A 21,684-nucleotide genomic window follows, 5' to 3' on the forward strand; every position below is an offset into this window, starting at 1 on the left:
AGACACCACAAACAATCTTCTCATCAAACCATCACATCAACAACATTTCCCACAAACCAAATAACGTGAGTCGTTCTCGAACTACATCCATGCAAGGACAAGATCTTGCCTTTCCCACCTCCGAAACCGACCGTGTTTGAATGCTAACTTTGTCGCTAGAAAACCAAAATGGTCGGAATCACCACCCTCACAACCGCCCTCAGCGGTGTCGCCATGCTCGTCGTCCCAGTCGCCGCTATGCCGGCCGCCGCTCGGGGCCCCTATGCGGGAGGCGTCGACATGAACGCTGCCTGCAACAACCAATGGGGCGCCGGCTGGTCCGGAGGAAACGACAGCAGCAACGACGCTCCTGGCGGAGCGTTCAACTGGTACTGCGCCAACGGCCCTGAGAGACGCAACATCGATGTCAACGCGTACTGCAGCCAGACCTACGGAGGCGCGCACGCCGATTCCCAGGGCGGCAAGAAGTACGACTGGGGCTGCTACTATAACTAAGCAGCCTACCACATCTGTTTGGACTAGATATCAGTGTCCACATCGACACGGTCGTCGCATGTGATCTTTCGACAAGAGTTCTCGTGGGACGTGCGGGAAAACTCACAGCTGAGACGGATGTGAAGTGGAACTCCTTTTTTGCAAATTTAGGGCGAAGGGCTTCGTCCTTGTTGTGTAGATAGGAACAATGTCATGAACTCTGACCCACCTATGCGTTCCAAGCCAATCCTCATTTTTGTGATGACGACAAAACTTGTCGGGTTCGGAGCGCGCTCCGTTTTCTCTCTCCTCTCCAACAGAAATTTATTAGTCATCAATGTGCCCAAACATCGGATTATTAGTCATTGGAATGCGCAAAGCCTCAACATCGGCTTCCACATATTTGCCAGGCAGCATTCGGCGTTTTCGCAACCATCCTGCGCCCGTCCGAGCGGCTCAAATTCCATTTCAAGTTGCGTCCTTACAAAAAGTGCAGCAATTTCGGACAGTGTGATCACGCCGCTGGCCTCCGCTTCAACTTCGGCCCGAGGTCGTCTATCCATCAAGAAATTGAGAGCGGACCTCGCTCTATTGCGTGCGACATCTTTGTCTGCTGGGATCCCTCGCGGGCATCCAACACACAACGAGCCTCAGACCACCGAAGTATCAATAAGAACAGAATGTCCACCACGGACGCCCACTCAGAGTGGGTCCAACTCTTGTGCGACCTCGAACAAAAACCACGTTCGCGGCGGCGGCAAAAGGCGCGGTACTAGCAGGGGCTCTGTTGGCATGTCTCAACACCTCGTATTGTTCCAATCACATCGGAACCGTGCTTGACGCTTACTGTCATGACCAATGGAGTCCTCGAATTGAAAATGCGCCGGCGTCAAACGATGAAGTGCAGTGCCAGCTTCGGAGACCACCACCGCCAGACAACCACCCTCTTGAAGAACTGTCAGGTCGCACAAAACTTGCAAGGGTGATTCGTGCGTTTGAAGTTTCACAGCAGCATGCGCCCGTCTGTAGTGTATCGCCAACCACTCAGATGACGAGATATGACAGGCTCCGCCATATTCTTTTCGAACGAGTCGAGTCGGCATGCTACGTTTAGGTGACACAACCTACAGTCGCCTGCGTCAGAGTCCGCTCAAGGCTGATCTCCCATGAGAGCAACATGAAGATTGGATACTCTAAGCGACTGGTCGTTTTGTCTACACACTCGACATCGGAGTTGTATAAATATCGGTAGCTTTGCCATGGACTCATGATTATCATTCAAGTCTTTCATCCACTTTATTCTCCCAGCCTTATCATCGCGACTTTCGATCATGGCTCCCGTGGCGTTGAAAGATTTCCTCAAACAATCGTTCGAAAAGCCGAGAGGCGAGGTCGATGATGATGATGATGACAAGAAGACGACTAGGAAAAAGCCCTGGACATCATCATTTCCAGTACTCGAGAGGGAGTTTTACCCGCTCGAGTCGAACGTTCTGGACAAGTTCTTTGACGACGTGCAAGATCGCGCTGAAGGGCGCCTCGAGGGGAAGACATTGGACTTCCAATCGCATGCTTCATGCGTTTCGAACGAGGGCGAAGCCGAGGTGCACTTCACCGAAAACATCGTCATGCCGCTGAAGAGGGCCTTCCACAACGTACCGCGACTGTGGTTCCGGTGCCAACGCTCCGTCCCCAATCCTGATGTACCACGCAAGAGCAACCCCGATGTGGACTCCAAGGTCATTGTGGACTGGACAATCAGGTATCATGACCTGGAACGAGAAAATATCTGCGTTGGAGAGGTCAAACGCCCTACTGTGATCGACCCGGAAGCATGGAAGCCTGGTGCAAAGAAATCCGTCGCGGTCATGAACTTGTGGCGTGAACTGGCAGGGTAAGAACAACACAAGGCGACGTAGAGCTGGTGGTCTCTGCTAATCGAAATCACAGCTACGCCCATTACTACCATGTCAAAAGCGCCTTTTGTTACGATTCGCACAACCTCCTCATCCTGCGCTGGGAAGGAGATGTGAAGACTAGCAACACAAAAGTATTGCTCATCCCAGTCGGTCGTGAGGGTCCCAGCATCCGGAAGGCCATGTACCGTCTCCTCTATAAGTGTCTTACCGAGACTCTTGTGCCGGGACATTCTGTAGGGACCGGTCAAACGGGGCAGTCCAGCAGCTTAACAACCTTGGAATAAGATTCAGCTGTCCTTCTACTCTGCTTCCTCTGCCTGATATAATTCGATCAACGTGGCTTCACATCAGAAGCCGCTTCTGTGCGTATAAGACTCGTCTTTGGAAGGCATTAGCAGGCTTCGAAGCACGTATACAACCTAGAGAAGCATGCGAGTACTTGTCAGAGAGAAGATATATCAGATTAGTCATCGGAGTGGAGATATGTCAGATGAGTCATCAGAGTAAGACATGTGTTGGCTGAGTCATCGGAGTGCCCTGAGTGTGAGTGTCCTATTCGACCGCGAATCTTGTTTGGTAGCAAAGCCTGTTGGCGCTGGCGGCTACCCTCTGAGACACGAATGTTACAGTCTCGGTAACGATAGGCAAAGGAGCGCGAGCAAACAATTGAAGGCCTTTCGATTCTTCTTACCGACCTATGCAGGCAGGTAAAAAATTTGCACGGGCGCCTATCTTTCATGCTTTTGTGAAACCCATCATGTAGTACAAGGCGGGAATCTGCATTCCACACAAGAAGCCTCACTCGCGGCTTCCCTACCGACAGCTTCTATCCATTTGCCTTGCGACTAGATGTTTTTGAACGTGATGCCCTACATATTTCCTATTCTCCGGCATATGTTCTTCACTCGCCTCATCGCACCGAGTTGGACTCTCACTCATTTCTCGCAAGGTGCTACAGTGCCGATGTCCTTCTGGAGCTTCCGTCCGACTACTACATGCAACGCTAACCATCGTGCTATCGCGCTAAACTTGGCCGGACAAGCTTCCTCATCGAAAGCGACATGGCAGTATCGGAGACGACGACAATCACCGTCGAATACGAGCAAGCTTTTTGCACCCTTGACGGGTTTCAAGAGGAATTACGTGGAACGGAATTTACCGTGGTCTACCTCTTCCATTTGACGCCTGCGGCTTCTGTCAAATTCGCAAGCTTTCGACAAGGTCTCAGCCATTTGAGCATCGACCAGGACACAGCAAGTAGCCGCGCAATCGACGGTTTTCAGGACAACGCGAGAGAAGCTCTCAATTTGGAAGAATCAAACGACCGCGACAATGCGGTTTCCGCGCGAACCCGTTCCCCGGAGGAACCGCTGAAGCTCATTCTTAAGAGCTACCGCGACGAAACTCTCATGGCGGACGAAGTCACAGCGTACGACATGATGCAACGGATTCAAGGAACTGTTACACCTGAACTCTATGGCACCTGCTCGTTGCGCGGCCCACCCACGATCGTTCTCGAATACATCATTGGGATGGATCTCCTCCATCATAAGAACGACCTGGAGAATTTCCCAAAGCTTGTTCGAGCGGTGGAGAACTGTTACAAGCAAATCTCGGACTGCGGCGTTGTTCAGTGGGACCCCAGACTCGACGGCATAATTCTGACAGACCCTTCGCGCATGACTGTGCGAATGATCGACTTTTCTCATGTCGAGTTCAGTTGGTCGCCTGCTAATTGGTCTACGAATGATATCTTGGAACTCAATGAGAGCAATAGCCATGACCTCTTGAGGCGTTATAGCCGAAGAATGGGATGGAAGTTAGTTAATGACGTTTCGACATGGGATTGGTGAAGCGCTGTGTTGCATGGACAAGCGGAAAATCTCAAGGTTGCTTCGAAATTGGTTCCTCTGAGCCTTGGTAGGCACACGTGCCCTGCGACGTACGCGACGCAGTATGGCAACGCATTTCCCTGCTGTTCCTGCCTTGAAGATTTGACCTGGTAGACTCGATTCAAGCGACGGCATAATGCACGGTGATACGATTTATTTAGCTATTTTTCATGCGAGCGATCTCTGGAAATTGAGCTCCGGCAGGCTTGGCCATGAGATTGGTACAGCATGTGCTCTCTTTTCTCTCGTCAGTCACTCGCGAACAGACCTCGGGAGAGGCCAATTTTAGGGTTATGTAACCCAAACCCTATCCGCTGCACTCAGCGTATGAGACTTTTGGGAATGGCTCCACCGTTTCGATCGCGTCCCGTCGGCGAAGAAAAGAAGTGTAGAAGATCAGCTCATTGTTCCGGGGAAAAAAATGCGAACGAATGGCAGTGAGCGGAAAGAAAACGAACGGTGCTTCGTGCACACGAAAGGTTTCTTCGAAAAAAAAAAGACCGAAGCCGACCTATGATAGAGCGCAGGCAGAGTTGTTCATCAGACGTGAAACACTGTAGACCTCACTTTCCGACGAGTCACGAATTCTACACAGGACATCTATTGTGTACAATAATCAATACGCATAGCTCCAAAGAGAGACTCGATCGAAGAAACCCCATATGGAGGCGCGCGCGGTAATCTCCCAGTCCGCGACAAAACAACCCGTGTGGTTTGCGCGACCTGCATTTTCCACCATGATCCATCTCCCTCGGTCCTGGTTTTGCAGATCAGCATGTGCATAGACGTGTGAGGCGGATGGAGACCTGCGCTTCATTTATTCCAGCGCAAAGAAGGTCGCCGTGATACCTCTGAATTACATAAATACGATGTCGCGAAGCTCTACGGAGTCTTGGACAAATTTGGGCGTCGGGCGGATGTTTTCAAACTCTCTCCGCTGATGTCTCGCTATAGTTCTACTGCATGCAATTGGTCATGCGGCATATGTCATCGGACGGCTTGCTCCGTGCAGCGTTGTCTGTCTCAATGTTTGCGGTCGCGATAAGTGTGAGTGGAGCAAGCGAACTGCGTGTTCCACGTGTGCGCCGCGTGAATCTGTGAAGGTAGGAATGAATTCGTGCTTCAGGAAAATTCCCGAGTTTTGTTCTCAGCGATCATCTTTGTAATTACTATCTTAGGAGGGCACGAGGCTTAGCGGGTGATCACGGAGCGAAGATGGAAGGAGTCACGGGTGAAGACAATAGAGAGATAGCATCAGGTGTGACTGAATGTGGTATTATTGTGGTATAAAGGTTCTTAACTCGTAACCTTTTCTTCTCGAAGATAGTACATCGAAGCAGTTAGAATTCCATGATATCGTTTCATCCCATGCAGTGACTGTGAAGCACACACTGAAGTGGTTCACAGCAAAGCATAATCCAATGCGCGTGAAGAGCTACACTTAGTCACGGCTGAGGGCTCTCAAATTCGAAGAATAATTTAAGAGTAGTCGGCAATGGCAGCCTGGAAGGCAGTGTCGATCTGGGAGGTGACCTGAGGAGCGATGGCCTGGTATTGAGCAGAGAGCTTGGCAACGAGCTTGCCCTCGAAGGACTGGGTCTTGGTGTAGCTGTCCTTGAGGTTGATGGCAACAATGAAGGAGGCGTCGCCGCCGAGGAGAGCAGTGCGGATCTTGGGGTGGGCCTTGACGATGTCGTTGAGGAGGCCGACGACCTTCGGGACGAGCTGGGTGAGCGGGATGGCGAGGGCGCCGGACTGGTTGTCATCGAATTGGCCGCTGACGCCGTCGACGACAGTCTCGGTGTTGGTGATGGCCTTCTGGAGATCACCGGTGGAGAAGAGTGTGAAGAGACCACCGATGGTGTCATTGACACCGAGCTTGTTGATCTGGTTGTCGAGCTTGGTGATGTTGCCAGCAATGTAGCTGATGGCGGTGCTGATGGCGGTGACGTCGGCGTCAGTGGCGCGCTTGACGACCGGGGAGGCCACAGCCAAAAGAGGCAGGGCAGCGGCAATGAGGGAGAAACGCATCTTGATGGTTGTTGATGGGTTGTTTGGAGTGAAAGAATGCGATGTAAATGATTGTCTTGCTTTGCGTACTGATCAGGGGAAGAACTTTTCTTTCGAGCAGGATGTTGATGCCTTTTGTATTCGTCTCCTGTCCATCGACGTTGGACCTACCTCGGCACTAAAGAACTCCCGTCGCAACTAAGGGAGATGTAACGATCATCGCGCGACGTCCCAAAATGCGGAGATTCAATGGACCGGGATGCGCATGACTTCTTGGGTAGGTAAAGTTGGAGTACAACCCCAGAGGCGCATTGATGATCGACAGCCAGATGGTGGGCTTGATCCTGACCAATCCCCTGTTCACGGAGAATGCGTTCACTGTCGGCTTGTTTTGGACTAGCTTTGGGGGAGAGCTAACTTGTTGTGGACCGCCTCGCGACGCAACTAATCAAGCCGATGAATGGGGCGGAAGCTTGTCTGATTGTTCTGCTGTGCCCACGTATGACAACATTTCTTAATGATGGAAGGCGTCCGGGACTTCGGCGGCATTGTCGATCTTGGGCTCGCCATCTCCGTCTTTTTCTCCACATAATGATTTTGGCTCCACACTTTGGCGTTGAAGAGCGTGCCGCAGGGACGGATTGGGTACGATATACTGCTGTAGAGTATCGTTGCTCACCACCACAGAAAATGTACTTTGCACAAGAGCAGTTCCCCTACAGTGCATGAGTTCACAGCTTGTTCCTGGGACATCAGCTTGGATGAGCTTTCTCCCTCGATGAATAATAAACTCGGTGACTTGGTTTGCACCATACATGCCGTCCCGCTGAAGGACGATCACCGAGGCTGCTCTGCGCAGCTTACGAGTACAAGCATCACCATGCACCGTGATCATGCTCATTCACATAACGGCGCCAGAGCACATCATGGCCGAGCACGTCGTGTCGCAACAATGTCCGCACACGACAAGCCCAGGACCAGCTGAAGCCATCGGCTGAGGCACGGTTTCCGCCACTTCAACTCGAAATGAGATCATTCCTGAGTACAGGGGTCAGCATACTCAACGTCCGTGGGTACGGTGGGACTGCAGGACCCCCACCACCACCGTTTGTCGAAAATCTTGGTCGAAAACGTCTTTTGTAAGCGTCTGCGCTGTATTACTGTGCGTAGCTGAATGCGCGTTCGCTTTCACACTACGCATCCCCTCCGTGTGGGCAAACTCCATGGAGATCATTTGTTGGTGTGATATCGTCTATATTTCGCGCACTTTGTGGAGGGAATGCGTGGCTGAATAGCTACACTAGGCAATGTACGAGATGTGCCTGGGTCTCCTTGCGGACAAGTTCAGCAGCCAGTTCGCATTCTTGGAAGAAGTGGGCGCCGTTCATGTCTAACCAGCAAGTCGGGGTACAGTAGGAAGAGGTTAACAAATTGCGGGGCGAGCACACTCGACCAGGGATTGTGTCGCATCTCCCAGACATGTCATCATACAAATCTCCCTCGGGCACTAACGACACCGCTAATTTTACTGATCGGCGCGAAGAATTGCCAAGTTGCGCAGGTACGCCTCACGCTAAAAAGGAGTTTGTGACCGCCAGGAACAGGAATTGATTGCGCGTCGGTGAGAGCTCAGGTGGAGCTGTTCACGCTGTCTTCTAAGGAATTGCCAGATTTTTTCTTCCACAGCAAGATCTTCATGGGCCGCGAGTCCGACATCCCCGCAGATACTATATGCATTGACAGCCTCGCGTGCGTTCTACGGGTTTTGTGCTTCGCGTGATACTCGAATGGAGAAGTGCGCTGGCCGATCAGCCAATTACTGCGCGGATGTAGACATGTAGAAGAAAATGTCCAAAATATTGGTCCTCGGCTTTTATTTTGGGTCAGACGGCGCTCAGCTCGTATCCCGTTCTTCAAAAATACTCGTCTTTATCTACACCAATCCATTTCTGTTCCACGGTAGGTTCCAGTAGAGCATTCGAATGGCTGATGTATAACAAGACGAGCGCTACGTCGAGATGTCGCACGACGCCAAACCCGACTTGTTTGCCTCCGTATAATCCTTTTCCTATGCCGATGAGTCGCTCAAATACTACATTGTGACTTCGAAATCAAGTCGCCATCATCTTGACTATTGGGCACGCGCCACGGAAGGTCTGTTGGCGATGGCCGCCGAGACTCCCGCGAGCGAGGGACTGCTGGACGATTCCTTTCCTCCTTGATGCGGTTTCCGAGGTCTTCGAAAAGATAACCACGCCGGGTAGGGTCACGTTTCGCCTCGTCTCACAAGCCTTCACGCACCATGAGTGTGGAGGAAATATCATCGGAATTCGACATTTCCATGATCTTCAGATGATAATCAACACAGTCGACGGCAATAGCGACTCGAGCGCACTGTGGTCGCATTGCCGGCCTCAGCTCCGTCAGTCGTACGAGGATTCAACGGCTAGGGAAGGTAGGATAACAAATCCAGTACGGCATTTCATCTCTGAGCAGATCTGGCGCATCAGTGATTTATTTGATTGCATTGTTCATTATTGCATTGGATCCTCGTACAAAGAGTTCTCGACCGTCCAAGGAGCATAGCCCTTCGATCTGGGCGGACAAGCCGGAAGATTCATGACAGCGGATACCACGGATAATACACAGGTGAGCAACATCGTCCTCGAGCTTCACCGGAAGTAATTTGCCGGCAATGGCTTCGCGGCATTCTCCGCCATCGTGTTTTTTCTGCGAGAGCCGCTTCTGCACTGTCAACGCCTGCCCAAAAGCTTTGTGTGGACTCCAGCGGTCGGATATGTACGTCCCACAGATCTATCTGGCGCCTTTTGAGCTACGTGAGTCGCTGCTGCAATGCCAAGATGTCCTTCGGACATCCAAGCGAGATGCACCTCGGCGAGTATGTGACTTATATTTGCGCTGAAGTCGAACGCGATCCTTCAACAAGCGCATTCTGCAAAATCATTGCAATAAATTACGTGTCTTCCGGCGGCCTCACAGAGTCGTCGAAACGGAATGTTCACGAGAAATGGTTGTAGAGTTCTGAGGTTGACTGTAGCCAGTCAGGGACGATTACTCATCACCGATTAGTCATCTAAAACTCCTTTACACCTGGAGAAGATTGACCGCATGTGTAGGTGCCTAGGTCCCTTCATCACTTGAGATTGGAACGCACATCTCCAATGATTATTACTCTTTTCCCTCTGTGTTGGATGCGTGTAATATCTGTAAGACAGATTTCACTCTCCATCGGAGTTGGCTATAACCACTCCACATCTGCTCCATACCCGTGGACGCCTGCGATGTTATTGGCCCGCTCATCATTGCTACAAAGAGCCCGCGCCGCGACGTCAAGGGTGTCTCTCTCAAGATGAATCCTTCAAACCTCTTCGGCTTCTATTGGATATTGTCGTAAGCCCGGCCCGGAGGCCATGGCCAGTCATCATTGTTCTGCACATCTGCCTCTGAGAACAGTACACTCGCTGCTCTGCGATTCGCCCGGTATCGAGTTTTTGTGCTGAGGAAGCGATGACTCTGGACACGATGTCCACGGAGCCCTTTTCAACGCATCGGGATATTGCAGCAGGAGGCCAAAGTTATTTACAAGGGACTAGGAACAGCGAATCAAGCGAGCAGCGGACTCCACCCACAGTGTGTCTTGCGTGCGAGCGATTTCTCAACTACTGTTTCCATCATCAAGACCGTATCGCCTATGCTACTATACTCTGCTATGGACTCCTGGGCGATGAAAAATTCGAGCCGTCCTATTACTTGGCGCCCGAATCAATATTTGGGCCCCATCACAAATCCCAGCGCGAGCTCCAAATCGCCGCCGAATCGGGATGTACGATTTGCGCATCAATCTGGGACGCTGTGATTACGGTCCCATCTGCGTGGTATGAGTTGACAATGCAGCTCACTCCTGATTACTTACCCATTCGATACACATTTCGATCCAGAGCCGGCGAGACCGATGACGAGCTCGGTCTTGAAGGACCCACTCCCTTTTCCGCCGCCTTGGAAATTGCCCGATGTGAAGGATTGAATTCGATCGATCGGCTTTCATACCAGTCTTCGCAGCAGTCATTCTCGGGAGATCCTGCCTGTTTGGATCTTGTCAAGGCGTGGTTCGAAGATTGTGTACAGAATCACAAAGAGTGTGAGCCAGTCTCTCGGGATTGGTACCCGACCCGGCTTTTACACCTCGACAATGACTATGCGAGACTCATAATCTGCGATGAGGAGCGTCCCACTGGACCATACGCAACGCTCAGCCATTGTTGGGGAAAAGAGCCATTCAAAGTGTTGAACAAGAGTACTTTGGCCCAATTTCGGAATGGCATCCCGATCGCTACCTTTCTAGCTTCCTTCCGGGATGCCATGAGAGTAGTTTTGAGTCTCGGGCTGAAATACATCTGGATTGATTGCTGTACCATATTTCAGGGTGACGATGATTTCAGCAGGCTTGATTTCGAGCAAGAAGCAAAACTTATGCATCTCGTCTACGCCAACGGCGCCATTAATATCGGCGCTGCCAGTGCTGGCAATCCTTATCATGGTTGCTTTCCTTCTAGAGCACCGCTGAAAACACTCTGGAGTACCTTTCCAAGCAATCCATCAACCGGCGGACCGACCCACCTCGTCTTTGACTCCCAGAGCCCCACAAATGCGCTCTCCGACCTGGACCAGTCGCCTCTGTTTTCACGAGGGTGGGTCATGCAGGAACGAACGCTGTCGAATCGAATGGTACACTTCACCGACAGCCAAATATTGTGGACCTGCAATACCTGCGGGAGATTTGAGGCGGCCCCGATAGCTTCGCATCCGAAGGCGACGGAGAAGTACCGGGAAACGCAATGTCTACCAGGCAGCGTCAAATTACACACCGCATGGGACGACAAGCGAGCTCACCTACTCTTCCTCTGGAACGTCATCATGCAGCAATATTCGGCATTGGACCTGACCTATCCCGAGCGAGACAAATTATACGCCATCGCGGGTGTTGGGACCCAAGTGGCGAGATTGCTCGGATATACTTACATTAACGGCATCATGATGGAAATGCTTCCTAGCTCGCTGCTCTGGTCCGCGCTCGAGGATGATGAGACCGGTGTCAGACCGCAGCGCACGCAGAATCGAAGTCTTCCCTCATGGAGCTGGGCATCGATGGACGGACCTGTGAATTTCGATGGCTGCAATTTCCCCGAAAACAACATCAATTACCACAAGAAATGGAAACGCAAGCCGACCGCAGAGATGAGCGTGTTGCTGTCAAAGGTCATGCATGGCCAAGTCGAGGCGGCAGAAACATTGATGATGATCGTTGGCAGATTGGTTCCGATCACAGGTCACATCGAGCACGGTTCCAACGATGAGGATCAGCGATATGAGATCCGGCTGAAGGAGTCTAGTGGTCATGACCCTGCCTTGAAGGTCTTTATACCGGACGATCTCATCGAATGGGATGAGGCGACCGGGGATGAGGACACTGTATTGTATGCCCTGCTGCTATGCGATGACGGCGCAGAGACGACGAACATGATCTTCATCGTGATTGCGAAGAATCCTGATGGCATGTTCCGTCGGCTGGGAATCGCGTCGGTGCGACTGCGTCTCTGGGATGCTTGGCACGAGATGCTGCGACGGACGAAACCGTCCTTGGTACTCATTCGATGAAAGGCATCCAATCGTCACTTGTTGATTGACGCTCTCGTAATGACAGGTCGGCTTTATATCCCGCTTGTCTTTGTCGCATTTTCTTCGGCCATGTCGGAAAATCGTGTTCCTTGACGTTCGGCACTCGTATGCATCGCCCCACATCTCCGCTCAAGTATATTCCGCTTGGTTCGAAGCCCTGGTACATCTGCTGCTACGCTGACTTCAAATCGGAACAGGGTACGCCATGCTCAGTCGGGCTGGTACATGTTGGAAGATATGAGCTTCACGATATGACTGTAGAATGTCAACAAATTTGTATTGATGAACGTGTGAAATCGCTCAGGCTGTGGAGCACTTCCCGAGCCACGTATGTGGGACGAGCCGTAGAGACTGCTGGCTGTATCGCTCGGGGTTCGGAGCTCATTCATCCAGGCCGCGACGTTTCGCGACAAGAGTCCATCGCTTAAAGCTACCACTGCTGCAGCGACGAGAAAATTGATTGATTGATGAGAATAAAGCCCCGACAGCAAATGACTGTCCATGTATACCGAAGAAAGCTCAGCCACCAGTTCCACAAGACGACTCCAGCCAGCGTCCAGGGAAGCCGCTCTATTCCGCTTTGGCGACGAAATGCAAGTTCGCTCGAGGGTCCCTGGCGTGACCATTCATTGGTGTGTCCAGCGCACTGTGTGGCCCTTTCCGCGTGCGATCGTCGTACCGACAAGGATGCATCAACGGCGAGATCATCACCGGTCGGGCGAGAAGGATGCCCGTGGACTGTACTGCTTGCGGTGCTCGTGACGATAGGCTAGGCGTTCAGCTCCGGGACCATGAACCGGCGGGCACCTTCCTGCCCGGCGCATTGCGTTCTGTTCATTTCTTCTCGCCAAAACCATCCGGGACTGTCCTCAGGAAGGAGTGCTAAGTAGTTGCATGGTCTGCATCTGTCCCAGCGCTCTCAGTCAGCTTTTGATTGTGTGCGACATTCTTCGGACCTCTCCAACGTCGCGACATCAGGGTCATCATGTTGTCCCCTTTGTCGATTCTGCTGGTGCTCTCGTCAGTCGCATCATCTCTGGCCGCATGCTACAATCGCGACGGCACTCTTGCAAGTTCAGCCTACCAAGCTTGTCCAGGCCAAACATACTGCTGCAAAACTACAGATACATGCACAAGTAATGGCCTTTGCCAGGACACCAGCAATCATCTTCCGAAGACTGATCTAGTCTACTATGCCGATGGCAGCAGTGCCAACTTCACCAACTTGTACCAGACAACGACTTGTACGAACGCCGACTTCTCGGGCTGCGTGCCCCAATGTACAACACGTAAGTGGTTGCCTGGGAGAGACATCAAATTAAGCATCGCGCGGTGGAGTCAGTGTTGACCATGCTGCTTGTCAGCATCAACAAACTCCGATACATACCTTTGGCATGCAATTTGGAATTGACCAACTTCTGCTGCCTCGGTTCGGGATCTCTCAACATCAATCAGGGATGCTGTAAGACTGCAGGTGCTTTATTCCAACTGCCACAAGCAATTGTGATTCCTTGGAATAGCACCGTCTCGCCCGCCACAACTTTTTCGTCACGATTGCCCCAGACCACGACCACTACCTCATCAGCATCCTCGGTATCGTCTTTACCGGCCGCTTCAACCCTCTCTACGACCATTTCGGGCACGCCGACCGCGTTCGTTTCGGGTCCATCAAGCACAAGTAGTATTGCAGCAGACACCGCAAGCGGCGTCTCTCAGGGCACCCAGATCGGCATCGGCATTGGTGTAGGCGTCAGTCAGCACTCCCCGTACATGTTCCTCTACGCGCACGCACGCGTGAGTCTTCTCGGCCTTCGGTACTAATGGCCATCTCCCCCACAGGCCGGTGTTCTGATCCTGATCATAATCGGAGTCCTCTTCTGGCGCGTGCAAGCTCTCCATAACCTCCTCCGAAAGGACAAACAGCTCCATGGCGAGGTACAGCAGCGCGCGTCTGGCTTCGAACCTGCACCGAATTACTATGCGGCAGTAAATAATCCGGCTGCGGAGAAGCCCGCTGCAATAACGGGACATGCGATTGCGCCTGTTAAGGTGGATGGTCCACTTGCGCGAGTACATGAGTTGCCGGGACCTCAACCAGGAGAGTTGCCATGATGGAGCTTTTGCGATGATTTGGTGGTTTTCTGAGCGAGGGGCTAGATATGAATTTATGATATTTTATGGTATTCTGGGATAAATTGCGACATTGCCGTTCGATATCTTCGACAAAATCGGATCTAGGAATGGATGAGCATGGCCTGTCCGCTTCGGCAGTAGCTGACCCGGGAGCTTTTGACGGCCTATCATGAAAGCTCGAGGTGATCATGGTCAATATGAGGCTGAGTCGAACCCCTTTCACGATGCAGGCTCCTTCCTCAAAAGATCTCAGCCAGCCCACGAACATTCAGAAGAGATCTCGGAGGTCTGTTGACTTAAATTCCTTGATGGTACCTATGAGTTCGCGATTTCTTGACCTTGGCAAGTTAGTATTCTGCCCTTCGATCGCACTGTAGCCGACTATGATAACCTCGAACGTCGGCACGTATTTAGAGACCTCGCCATAGCAAGGACATTCCGAACGATCTTCGTACTGCAGCGTGCATTCTCGAGTCATGTATATACCGACGATGCCGACCATCGCATATGCTACATGCTTGGGCGATCTATATTTTAGCACATGAGGGAGTGCATCAGGTTCAAGAAATACCACTTCCTCGTGGTTACCACTAATCCAACCCTCTGCCAAGATGATTTCAAAAATGGCACCAAATAGCTTCACATTCGGCGAGACTCTTTCGCGATGTTGCACCAAATTTCAGCCACGCGGAAGGACCGTAATTCCGCCAGGAGCCAATGGCTTCGTCGCTCTGTCATTGATGATATTCCTCCATGAACAGCCTTGCCGCACCCACGCACAGACATTCGGCAAACGAAGATTGATCTAAAACTTCATGACACGAACACTGACACGTATGCGGCTATGTGTTGCCTATCCTGACGCGACAAAACCCATTTATGGGAATTCAGATTTCCAAGATCGGAGGTCGACAAGTGTGGAGTCAGCCGTTGGCACCAAAAGCATCGGCAGAAATGAAGTGAGATTTAGCGCACGAGCGAAGGACCTGAAAAGTGGAGCTAATATCTTACACGAGACAGGAGACGAAGCAGGCGAGTGTTGAACAGCTTGCGCTTTAATGCGCCGTCAAGTCCTCGACAGATGTACTGAAGCTCGAAGCGCACGAAACGTAGTATGAGGATTTGTGGTCCCCGTCGACAACATCTTCAGACACAGCGATCAAGCGTCTTGCAACGATTTGCTCGGAGGATTGGTTGCGACTCGAGTCTCGGGATGCCTTGGGTGATGATAGTAAGCACTAATCCAGATACAGCTAATTCGTTGATTTACCCTTGACACATGGTCGACGAGTGGTCAACAAAGGTCGATAGCGTAACGGTCGGGATAACAGGCGTGGTCGCTTGAACACGAGCGTCTGACCTTTAAAAGGTCCAGAGCCCTCGGAGCCTTTGCCTGGCTGCCGAGTCCTCGTGGTGGGCACGTCAGTGGCCGTGACGATCATCTGAGGGGTGTCCACCTTCTCTAACAACCAAACGTTCCACAGCCAACCTCATCTCTCGTCCTGCACCATTCACAAGTCACTCGATTGTATATGATTGTGCCACTGGCGCGTCGCCATGCCCCGGTTCAACATGTCGCGATCTTTACCAAGCCTGTTGGTCCTGGCACTGCATACCCTCGCTGTGCGAGCGGCATGCTATAATCGAGATGGCAGCCCAGCAAGCAGCGGATACAAACAGTGTCCCGGTCAGAATTTCTGCTGCAACGATGATCAGAAGTGTACAGCCAGCGGCGTCTGTCAAGCAGCGGGCAACAATCTTCCAGACACAAGTTCACCGTTCACATATCTCTACACAAGCCCGGCATGCGTAAATGCAGATTTCTCTGGTTGCCAAACACAATGCACATCAAGTACGTGGAACCCACATCGAATCTGAAACGGTGCAACGCCACTGTAGCTCTGGAAAATTTCTGGTCACTGATCAATTCCTCTTCCCACAGAATCTGTCGCCAAAGTCGCTCCCATTTGGGCATGTAATTCGGGATTGACCAACTACTGCTGTCACGTCTCTAACGCTCCGTTCGTTGACCCTCAAAGTTGTTGTAAGGATACGGGCGCACTCTTCCAGTTGCCTCAAGCTGTAGTCATCCCTTGGGATAGCGGCGTATTTGTCGCATCGGTAGCTCCAGCATCATCCCCGAACGCATCCCCCACATCAAATGCCGCGACATCAGCAAATACATCACCATCCTCGACAAATTCTCTATCAGCCTCAACCACCACGGCTGCAGCATCCTCAGCGAACACCGCCACCACATCTTCCAACGCTTCAACGGCTTCAACGGCTCTTTCAACAACATCTCCTTCTCCTTCTCCTGCAACTTCCACCTCAGGAACCACACTCACAACCATTCCATCAGCAGCCACCGCCTCAGCAGCCATTGCCGCTTCAGCAGCTGCAACATCCGCTGCACCGGGAGCAACGAATGGGATGACCTCGGGCACCCAAATAGGGATTGGTGTTGGCGTAGCAGTAAGTCTGCCCATTGAGATCAATGTTTCAAACATCTGACCCGTGCCTCCCAGGTCGGCACTTTCTTTCTCATCATCCTCGCCGTTCTTTTCTGGCGCGTACATTCTCTCCAAGGCCTCCTACGAAAAGACGGCTCTGGACCCATCGATTTCCGACAACGGGGAGTGGGCTACGAGCCTGCGCCGAATTATGATGAAGCATATCCCATGTCAAGGACCGAGAAATCACCAGCGGCGATCACCAGAGCTATGGCGCCCGTGGAGGCGGACTCAGCGCGACAGATCCATGAGATGCCATCGCATTGTGGGAAATAGGAGTTGCCTTCGCATGATCTCAGAAAGGACTTCCTCGGGCATCAAAGGAGGCCGGACTTGCCCTGAGAGGCGTATGACGGCACCTAAATCCATATCAGTTGCAGGAAACATGGCGTTCGCTTCCGAAATGATCCCTTGCTGTCTAGCAGAAGCCCTGATTCCCGGAGGCCTCGATGTTCAGATGCTTCCTCTGATCTCAAGCTACCGCTTGGCACCGAGATGAACCCGAAGTTTGGAGCGCGCGGTTGTTCCACGGGGAATATTTATATTCACACGCGACTGCGAGAACACTCTGCCTGATCTTGAGGCATTCTCGAAAGAGCTCAAAATTGGCATTATTCTGAAGGCGTTTCGCGTTCTGCGCTTTCGCCAATTCGATAAACATGGCTTGATTGTGAAGAGAAGCCCTGACCCCGTTATCTGACAACAATCTTGAAGCTTCCAATGATTCGCTATTGAAATTGACGCCGTATGCCGATCGAATCAATGTTGATAGATGCCAGCAGCGCGCTTTAGCACCGGAACCAAGCAGCATTCTCATCATCGAAGGCAGGATCAACTCGACTGCCTTACCCAGCGGGGTGGAGAATGGGTCTTCCAAGTCGGGGTCAATGTAACTTTTGTTCACGTCAGCACCATTCTTGATCAAGAGTCGTGCCATTGGCTCAGAGCCAAGGGTGATCGCTTCGACCAATGCTACAGGACCATCATCGCCATTCGTTCTGGCATTGACGTCAGCACCATGCTGGAGCAGCAACTGCATCATCTTCTCGGAGCCAGATTGTACGGCCACGCAAAGCGGAGTTCCCCATTTTCCAACATCAGCTATGTTCACCTGGGCGCCATGCTCCACTAAGAGTGTTGCGATAGCTTCTTTACTGTCGCGTAATGCCAATTGTAGCGCTGCGGCATTGGATTGTGTTCGGGCATCTGGTGATGCGCCGAAGTCTAACAGGAGTTTCACAATTGTCGAATCACCGTATTCCACTGCAGACGCTAGGCACCATGTCTTTAGATCGACAAATTGGCCCAAGGATAAATTATCAATTTCTTCAAGCAACTGCAGAACACCAGCGGTTGTCTGGTTGATCACGGCAATGTACAGGAGCCTTGCAAGTGAGTCCGGAATTAGGACTCTTCTAACCAGGTACTGGTTCTGGTTGTCCTTTGCATCGATCAAAAGTTGTACTATATCAGCGCGGCCCTGTACCAGCGCAACTTCCAAAGCATTCAGTTCGAAACGAAGTTCAGGATCAGGAAACGGGTGTTCCAATTGTATCAAAGCGCCGTGATTCAGAAGCAAAGTCACGAGGTCGACCGATCCGCCAATCACTGCAAGATGAAGCGCAGAGCTGTTTGCGAATCCGATTGCGAAGTCGATATCTGCAAAGCTCAAATTCGGAGCACAATGTTGCGAACCGCATAAATTAACATCGGCGCCGGCCTGGATGAGCAGCTCTGCGATTCTCAAACGGTTTTCATGTACCGCCCACTGGAGGGCGTTAGCTGACTCCCAGATCGGTAGATTGACATGCTGACGCCAGCCGCTATTTTTCAAGTCCAAGAGAGCTGTTATGACTGCGTAATGATCCATCTTGATCGCCTCCAAGAAGCAGGTCGGCAAATCAATTATCTTTTGGCTGAACATAAGGTCTATCACGATATCATGTTGCCAATATGCTGCCCATGTGACCGTGACCCATATCCCGTGTAGTCCTCTCCCATAAAAATGGTTTTCAGCTTCTGCGTCGTACACTGGACCTTCAGTCGAGCTCTCAAGGTCACTGCTCGGCTCCGCTGTCAGCCCAACGTCCATAGCTGCATGGATACTATGGGGCACGAATTCAGGTGCAGGTTTTTGCGGGTTCCAACGCAAGTCGCTGTCACACACAGCAAAAACTTCTCGAGGATCGATTTTCATGATCTTAGCCAGCTCTCGACCTTGCTCATTGATCGCATCAAGGCCTGCTGGTGCTTGAAAAGTATGATGATCTCGGAGTACGTCGTTGATCAGATGAGGTATAGACTTCCCGTAGTCGGCAAAGAGCGTCCTTGACGGGCACTTGTTCACGCTAAGCACTGCAAACACCCGGTCTCGTATGTCAGAGCATTGGAGTTCCCGGGTAGCCAGCATGAGATCGTATATTGATGAATATTCCGCTCGTGGCCGTGCGACGTGCTGCATGATCTTCAAAGCCGGGCTTTCACGAACACTCCGAAGTTCGTGCTGCTCCGCAGCATGTTGAGAAAAACTGCAAGCTGAGATGGCAAGGAGAAAAGTCTTGAAGGATTGTATTGATATACATCGTGATCCACACATTATTACAGCTTCCCGAGCTAGGAGCAATTCTTGAAAGATCCACAGTCGCTTCCAGTATCTTCTCACGCAGATGGCACGAATTGCGGATGCTTCAGGAGAACTCCATTTTCTCGCGGCTGACTTCCGGGCTGTCCATTGAGGTGAAGCAAGGCGAATGCTTTCAAGGGCTGAATCACTGCCGCCGTGTGCAGGACCGATCCAAGCAATGACCCGCTCGGCGGCAGCGAAGATTTCACCCATTAACGCGACCTGATGTCTTCGCTCCGCGGCGTTAGATTGATCAACACAAAGCGCATCGATCCAGATGTATTCAAACAATGCTTGCGGTGATCCTCGTGCCTGGCGAAGAAACCGCCATAGATTCTTGCGTATCTTGACTTCATAACGATTTACGGAAACTGTGCAGCCCTCAGGAGGATTTCCCCAGGCATATGATAAGGCTGTGAATTTTGGTTTGCTGTCCAGGTCAACGACATACAATTCGCAGCGAATCTGAGAACTTTCCTGTCCCGGAAGCAACTTGAGTAATCGAATCTTGCGCTCTCGAGGTGACAACACATCAAGAACGCTCGCACTGTTAGGTCCACTGGTAGCTGCCATGGCTAATAGATCGACATTCATCTGTCGACAGCAGAGACGAATACGAATGTGTTGACGAATACAGGTTTAGACGTCTCACATCATTTGGTATGACTCCCACGATCCGGAGTGTGCGACTCAACGTTCACCGTCGTGGGTCTTGAGCCAGCAGACCGGTGAACTGAAGCTCTTGTTTGAGGCGCAGCGCCTGCAGGGACAGCACGCAGCAAGGCTTCCCCACCTTCGAAAACGGCATTGTCCACAGCTCCAGCAATTTCCATTGCATTCTGTCGAGATAGGATATGATGACATCGGTGGATATGGATATAGTGCTGAAGGTAGAAGAGTCCGCTTGAGACTCTCAGCCTTGCATCGAGTCATCCGAAGCAATGCAAAAGGGCACACGAATTAGTTGAATCAGACGGAGCACTCCAATAGCTCAATACAACGAGCTAATGTCACCTCTACTTTCTTAGCCATACCAGTGTGACCACCTTATCTAAATTAAGACACACTAACGCCAAGCACCAGGGCGTGGCCACCCCCAGGGCGTGGCCACCAATTTCCGTATTAACCACAACAACAACTTCAACGCGTGATGGCTCCATCAAAACGCGTCCAAATGAGCTCAAACGAAGGGAGTATACTCCTTGCAATATCAGCTCTCAAATCAGATGCTATTGACTCCGTGTCAGCCGCTGCAAAAATGTACAATATCCCAAGATCAACACTACGTCGCAGATTGCAAGGAATGCCTAGTAGAGAGGACTACATGCCACAGAATAGCAGTCTTACTCTGATCGAGGAGGGCGTCCTTCTTAAGGACATATTGAAGCAGGATTCTCAAGGGCTATCTCCTACCCTTGATATTATACGATCTATAGCCAATTCCATCTGCAAAGCTAAGGGAAAACCTGAAGTTGGCCGGCATTGGCCTAGCAGGTTCATTCAGCGCAATCCCTCGCTAATAATGAAATCTGGAAGGACCTATGAATGCCAGAGAAGGCTCTATGAAACTCCGGCAGTGATTGAGGCTTGGTTTGAGCTTGTGAAGAACACTATCAACAAGCATGGCATCTTACCACAAGACATGTACAACTTTGATAAGACAGGCTTTCAATTAGGCCAGATCTCAACTTCTAGAGTAGTCACATCATTTGAAAGGACTGGTAGGCCAAAGCAAGTCAAGCCTTCAGGCACTGAATGGATCACAGTCATCCAAGGAGCCTGTGCGGATGGTTCAGCCATACCACCACTCCTCATCTTCAAAGGCAAGACTATCAACTATTCATGGCTTGGAGAAGACTTTCCTCAGACATGGATGTTTACAGCAAGCCCTCAAGGCTGGACAAGTGATGAGATTGGCTTGCAATGGATCCAACACTTTGAAAATCATACAAGAATGAAGACTATTGGCAGCAAAAGATTGTTGATCCTGGACAATCATGGGAGCCATACAACACCAGAGTTCACCTCTTTCTGCATAAAGAACAATATTGTCCTTCTCTGGATGCCTCCTCACTCATCTCATATACTCCAGCCTCTTGATGTTGCCTGCTTTGGCCCTCTGAAGCAGGCCTTCTCAAAACAGACTCAGCACCTGATCCGCAACCATATCTTTCATATCAACAAAAGCACCTTTATGGATGCATTCAAAGCTGCATACTTTGAATCAATCACACCTCAGAACATCCAGGCAGGGTTCAGAGGCTCTGGCCTGTATCCATTCAACCCTGAGGATGTGTTATCAAGGCTTGACCCATCATTTTCATCACCTCTCAGCGCAGCTTCACAGGGCTCCTGGTGTACAAAGACTCCAAAGACTACCCAAGAGGTGGATCAGCAGGCCACATTGATTAAGAGAAGGCTAG

At 51.2% G+C, this 21,684-nt stretch overlaps 8 protein-coding genes across 8 annotated transcripts; 6 read left to right on the forward strand and 2 right to left on the reverse strand.

Annotated features, from left to right (window-relative positions):
- Window positions 1-150: 150 nt before the first annotated feature.
- Window positions 151-658, forward strand: K489DRAFT_378303 (uncharacterized protein). The gene is made up of 2 exons (XM_033604382.1): window positions 151-509; window positions 602-658. The coding sequence occupies exon 1, from the start codon at window positions 169-171 to the stop codon at window positions 493-495; it is 327 nt and encodes a 108-aa protein (XP_033460964.1). The 5' UTR covers window positions 151-168; the 3' UTR covers window positions 496-509; window positions 602-658.
- A 902-nt stretch (window positions 659-1,560) lies between these two features.
- K489DRAFT_169395 (uncharacterized protein) lies at window positions 1,561-2,767 on the forward strand. The gene is made up of 2 exons (XM_033599358.1): window positions 1,561-2,368; window positions 2,425-2,767. Exons 1-2 carry the CDS (start codon window positions 1,806-1,808, stop codon window positions 2,675-2,677), a joined length of 816 nt encoding a protein of 271 aa, XP_033460965.1. The 5' UTR covers window positions 1,561-1,805; the 3' UTR covers window positions 2,678-2,767.
- A 358-nt stretch (window positions 2,768-3,125) lies between these two features.
- K489DRAFT_378306 (uncharacterized protein) lies at window positions 3,126-4,489 on the forward strand. Its single transcript, XM_033604383.1, has one exon. The coding sequence runs from the start codon at window positions 3,455-3,457 to the stop codon at window positions 4,244-4,246; it is 792 nt and encodes a 263-aa protein (XP_033460966.1). The 5' UTR covers window positions 3,126-3,454; the 3' UTR covers window positions 4,247-4,489.
- Window positions 4,490-5,538: 1,049 nt separating this feature from the next.
- K489DRAFT_378307 (uncharacterized protein) lies at window positions 5,539-6,571 on the reverse strand. The gene has a single exon (XM_033604384.1). The coding sequence runs from the start codon at window positions 6,314-6,316 to the stop codon at window positions 5,765-5,767; it is 552 nt and encodes a 183-aa protein (XP_033460967.1). The 5' UTR covers window positions 6,317-6,571; the 3' UTR covers window positions 5,539-5,764.
- Window positions 6,572-10,399: 3,828 nt separating this feature from the next.
- K489DRAFT_300759 (uncharacterized protein) lies at window positions 10,400-11,482 on the forward strand (the record flags this gene model as incomplete). Its single annotated transcript, XM_033600412.1, has 3 exons — window positions 10,400-10,892; window positions 11,004-11,153; window positions 11,202-11,482. Coding segments are annotated over 3 exons (924 nt in total), but the record flags the coding sequence as incomplete, so codon positions are not given.
- A 1,495-nt stretch (window positions 11,483-12,977) lies between these two features.
- On the forward strand, window positions 12,978-14,104 carry K489DRAFT_368874 (uncharacterized protein; the record flags this gene model as incomplete). Its single annotated transcript, XM_033602983.1, has 3 exons — window positions 12,978-13,281; window positions 13,467-13,786; window positions 13,832-14,104. 3 exons carry the CDS (start codon window positions 12,978-12,980, stop codon window positions 14,102-14,104), a joined length of 897 nt encoding a protein of 298 aa, XP_033460969.1.
- Window positions 14,105-15,425: 1,321 nt separating this feature from the next.
- Window positions 15,426-17,012, forward strand: K489DRAFT_169468 (uncharacterized protein). Its single transcript, XM_033599359.1, has 3 exons — window positions 15,426-15,977; window positions 16,068-16,600; window positions 16,654-17,012. Exons 1-3 carry the CDS (start codon window positions 15,683-15,685, stop codon window positions 16,912-16,914), a joined length of 1,089 nt encoding a protein of 362 aa, XP_033460970.1. The 5' UTR covers window positions 15,426-15,682; the 3' UTR covers window positions 16,915-17,012.
- Window positions 17,013-19,249: 2,237 nt separating this feature from the next.
- K489DRAFT_306317 (heterokaryon incompatibility) lies at window positions 19,250-19,699 on the reverse strand (the record flags this gene model as incomplete). The annotated part of the gene is made up of 1 exon (XM_033600564.1): window positions 19,250-19,699. A coding segment is annotated over one exon (450 nt), but the record flags the coding sequence as incomplete, so codon positions are not given.
- Between the last annotated feature and the right edge of the window lie 1,985 nt (window positions 19,700-21,684).

The sequence above is a fragment of the Dissoconium aciculare genome, assembly GCF_010015565.1.
Source record: "Dissoconium aciculare CBS 342.82 unplaced genomic scaffold K489scaffold_4, whole genome shotgun sequence".
In the NCBI taxonomy this organism is placed as follows: domain Eukaryota; kingdom Fungi; phylum Ascomycota; class Dothideomycetes; order Mycosphaerellales; family Dissoconiaceae; genus Dissoconium; species Dissoconium aciculare.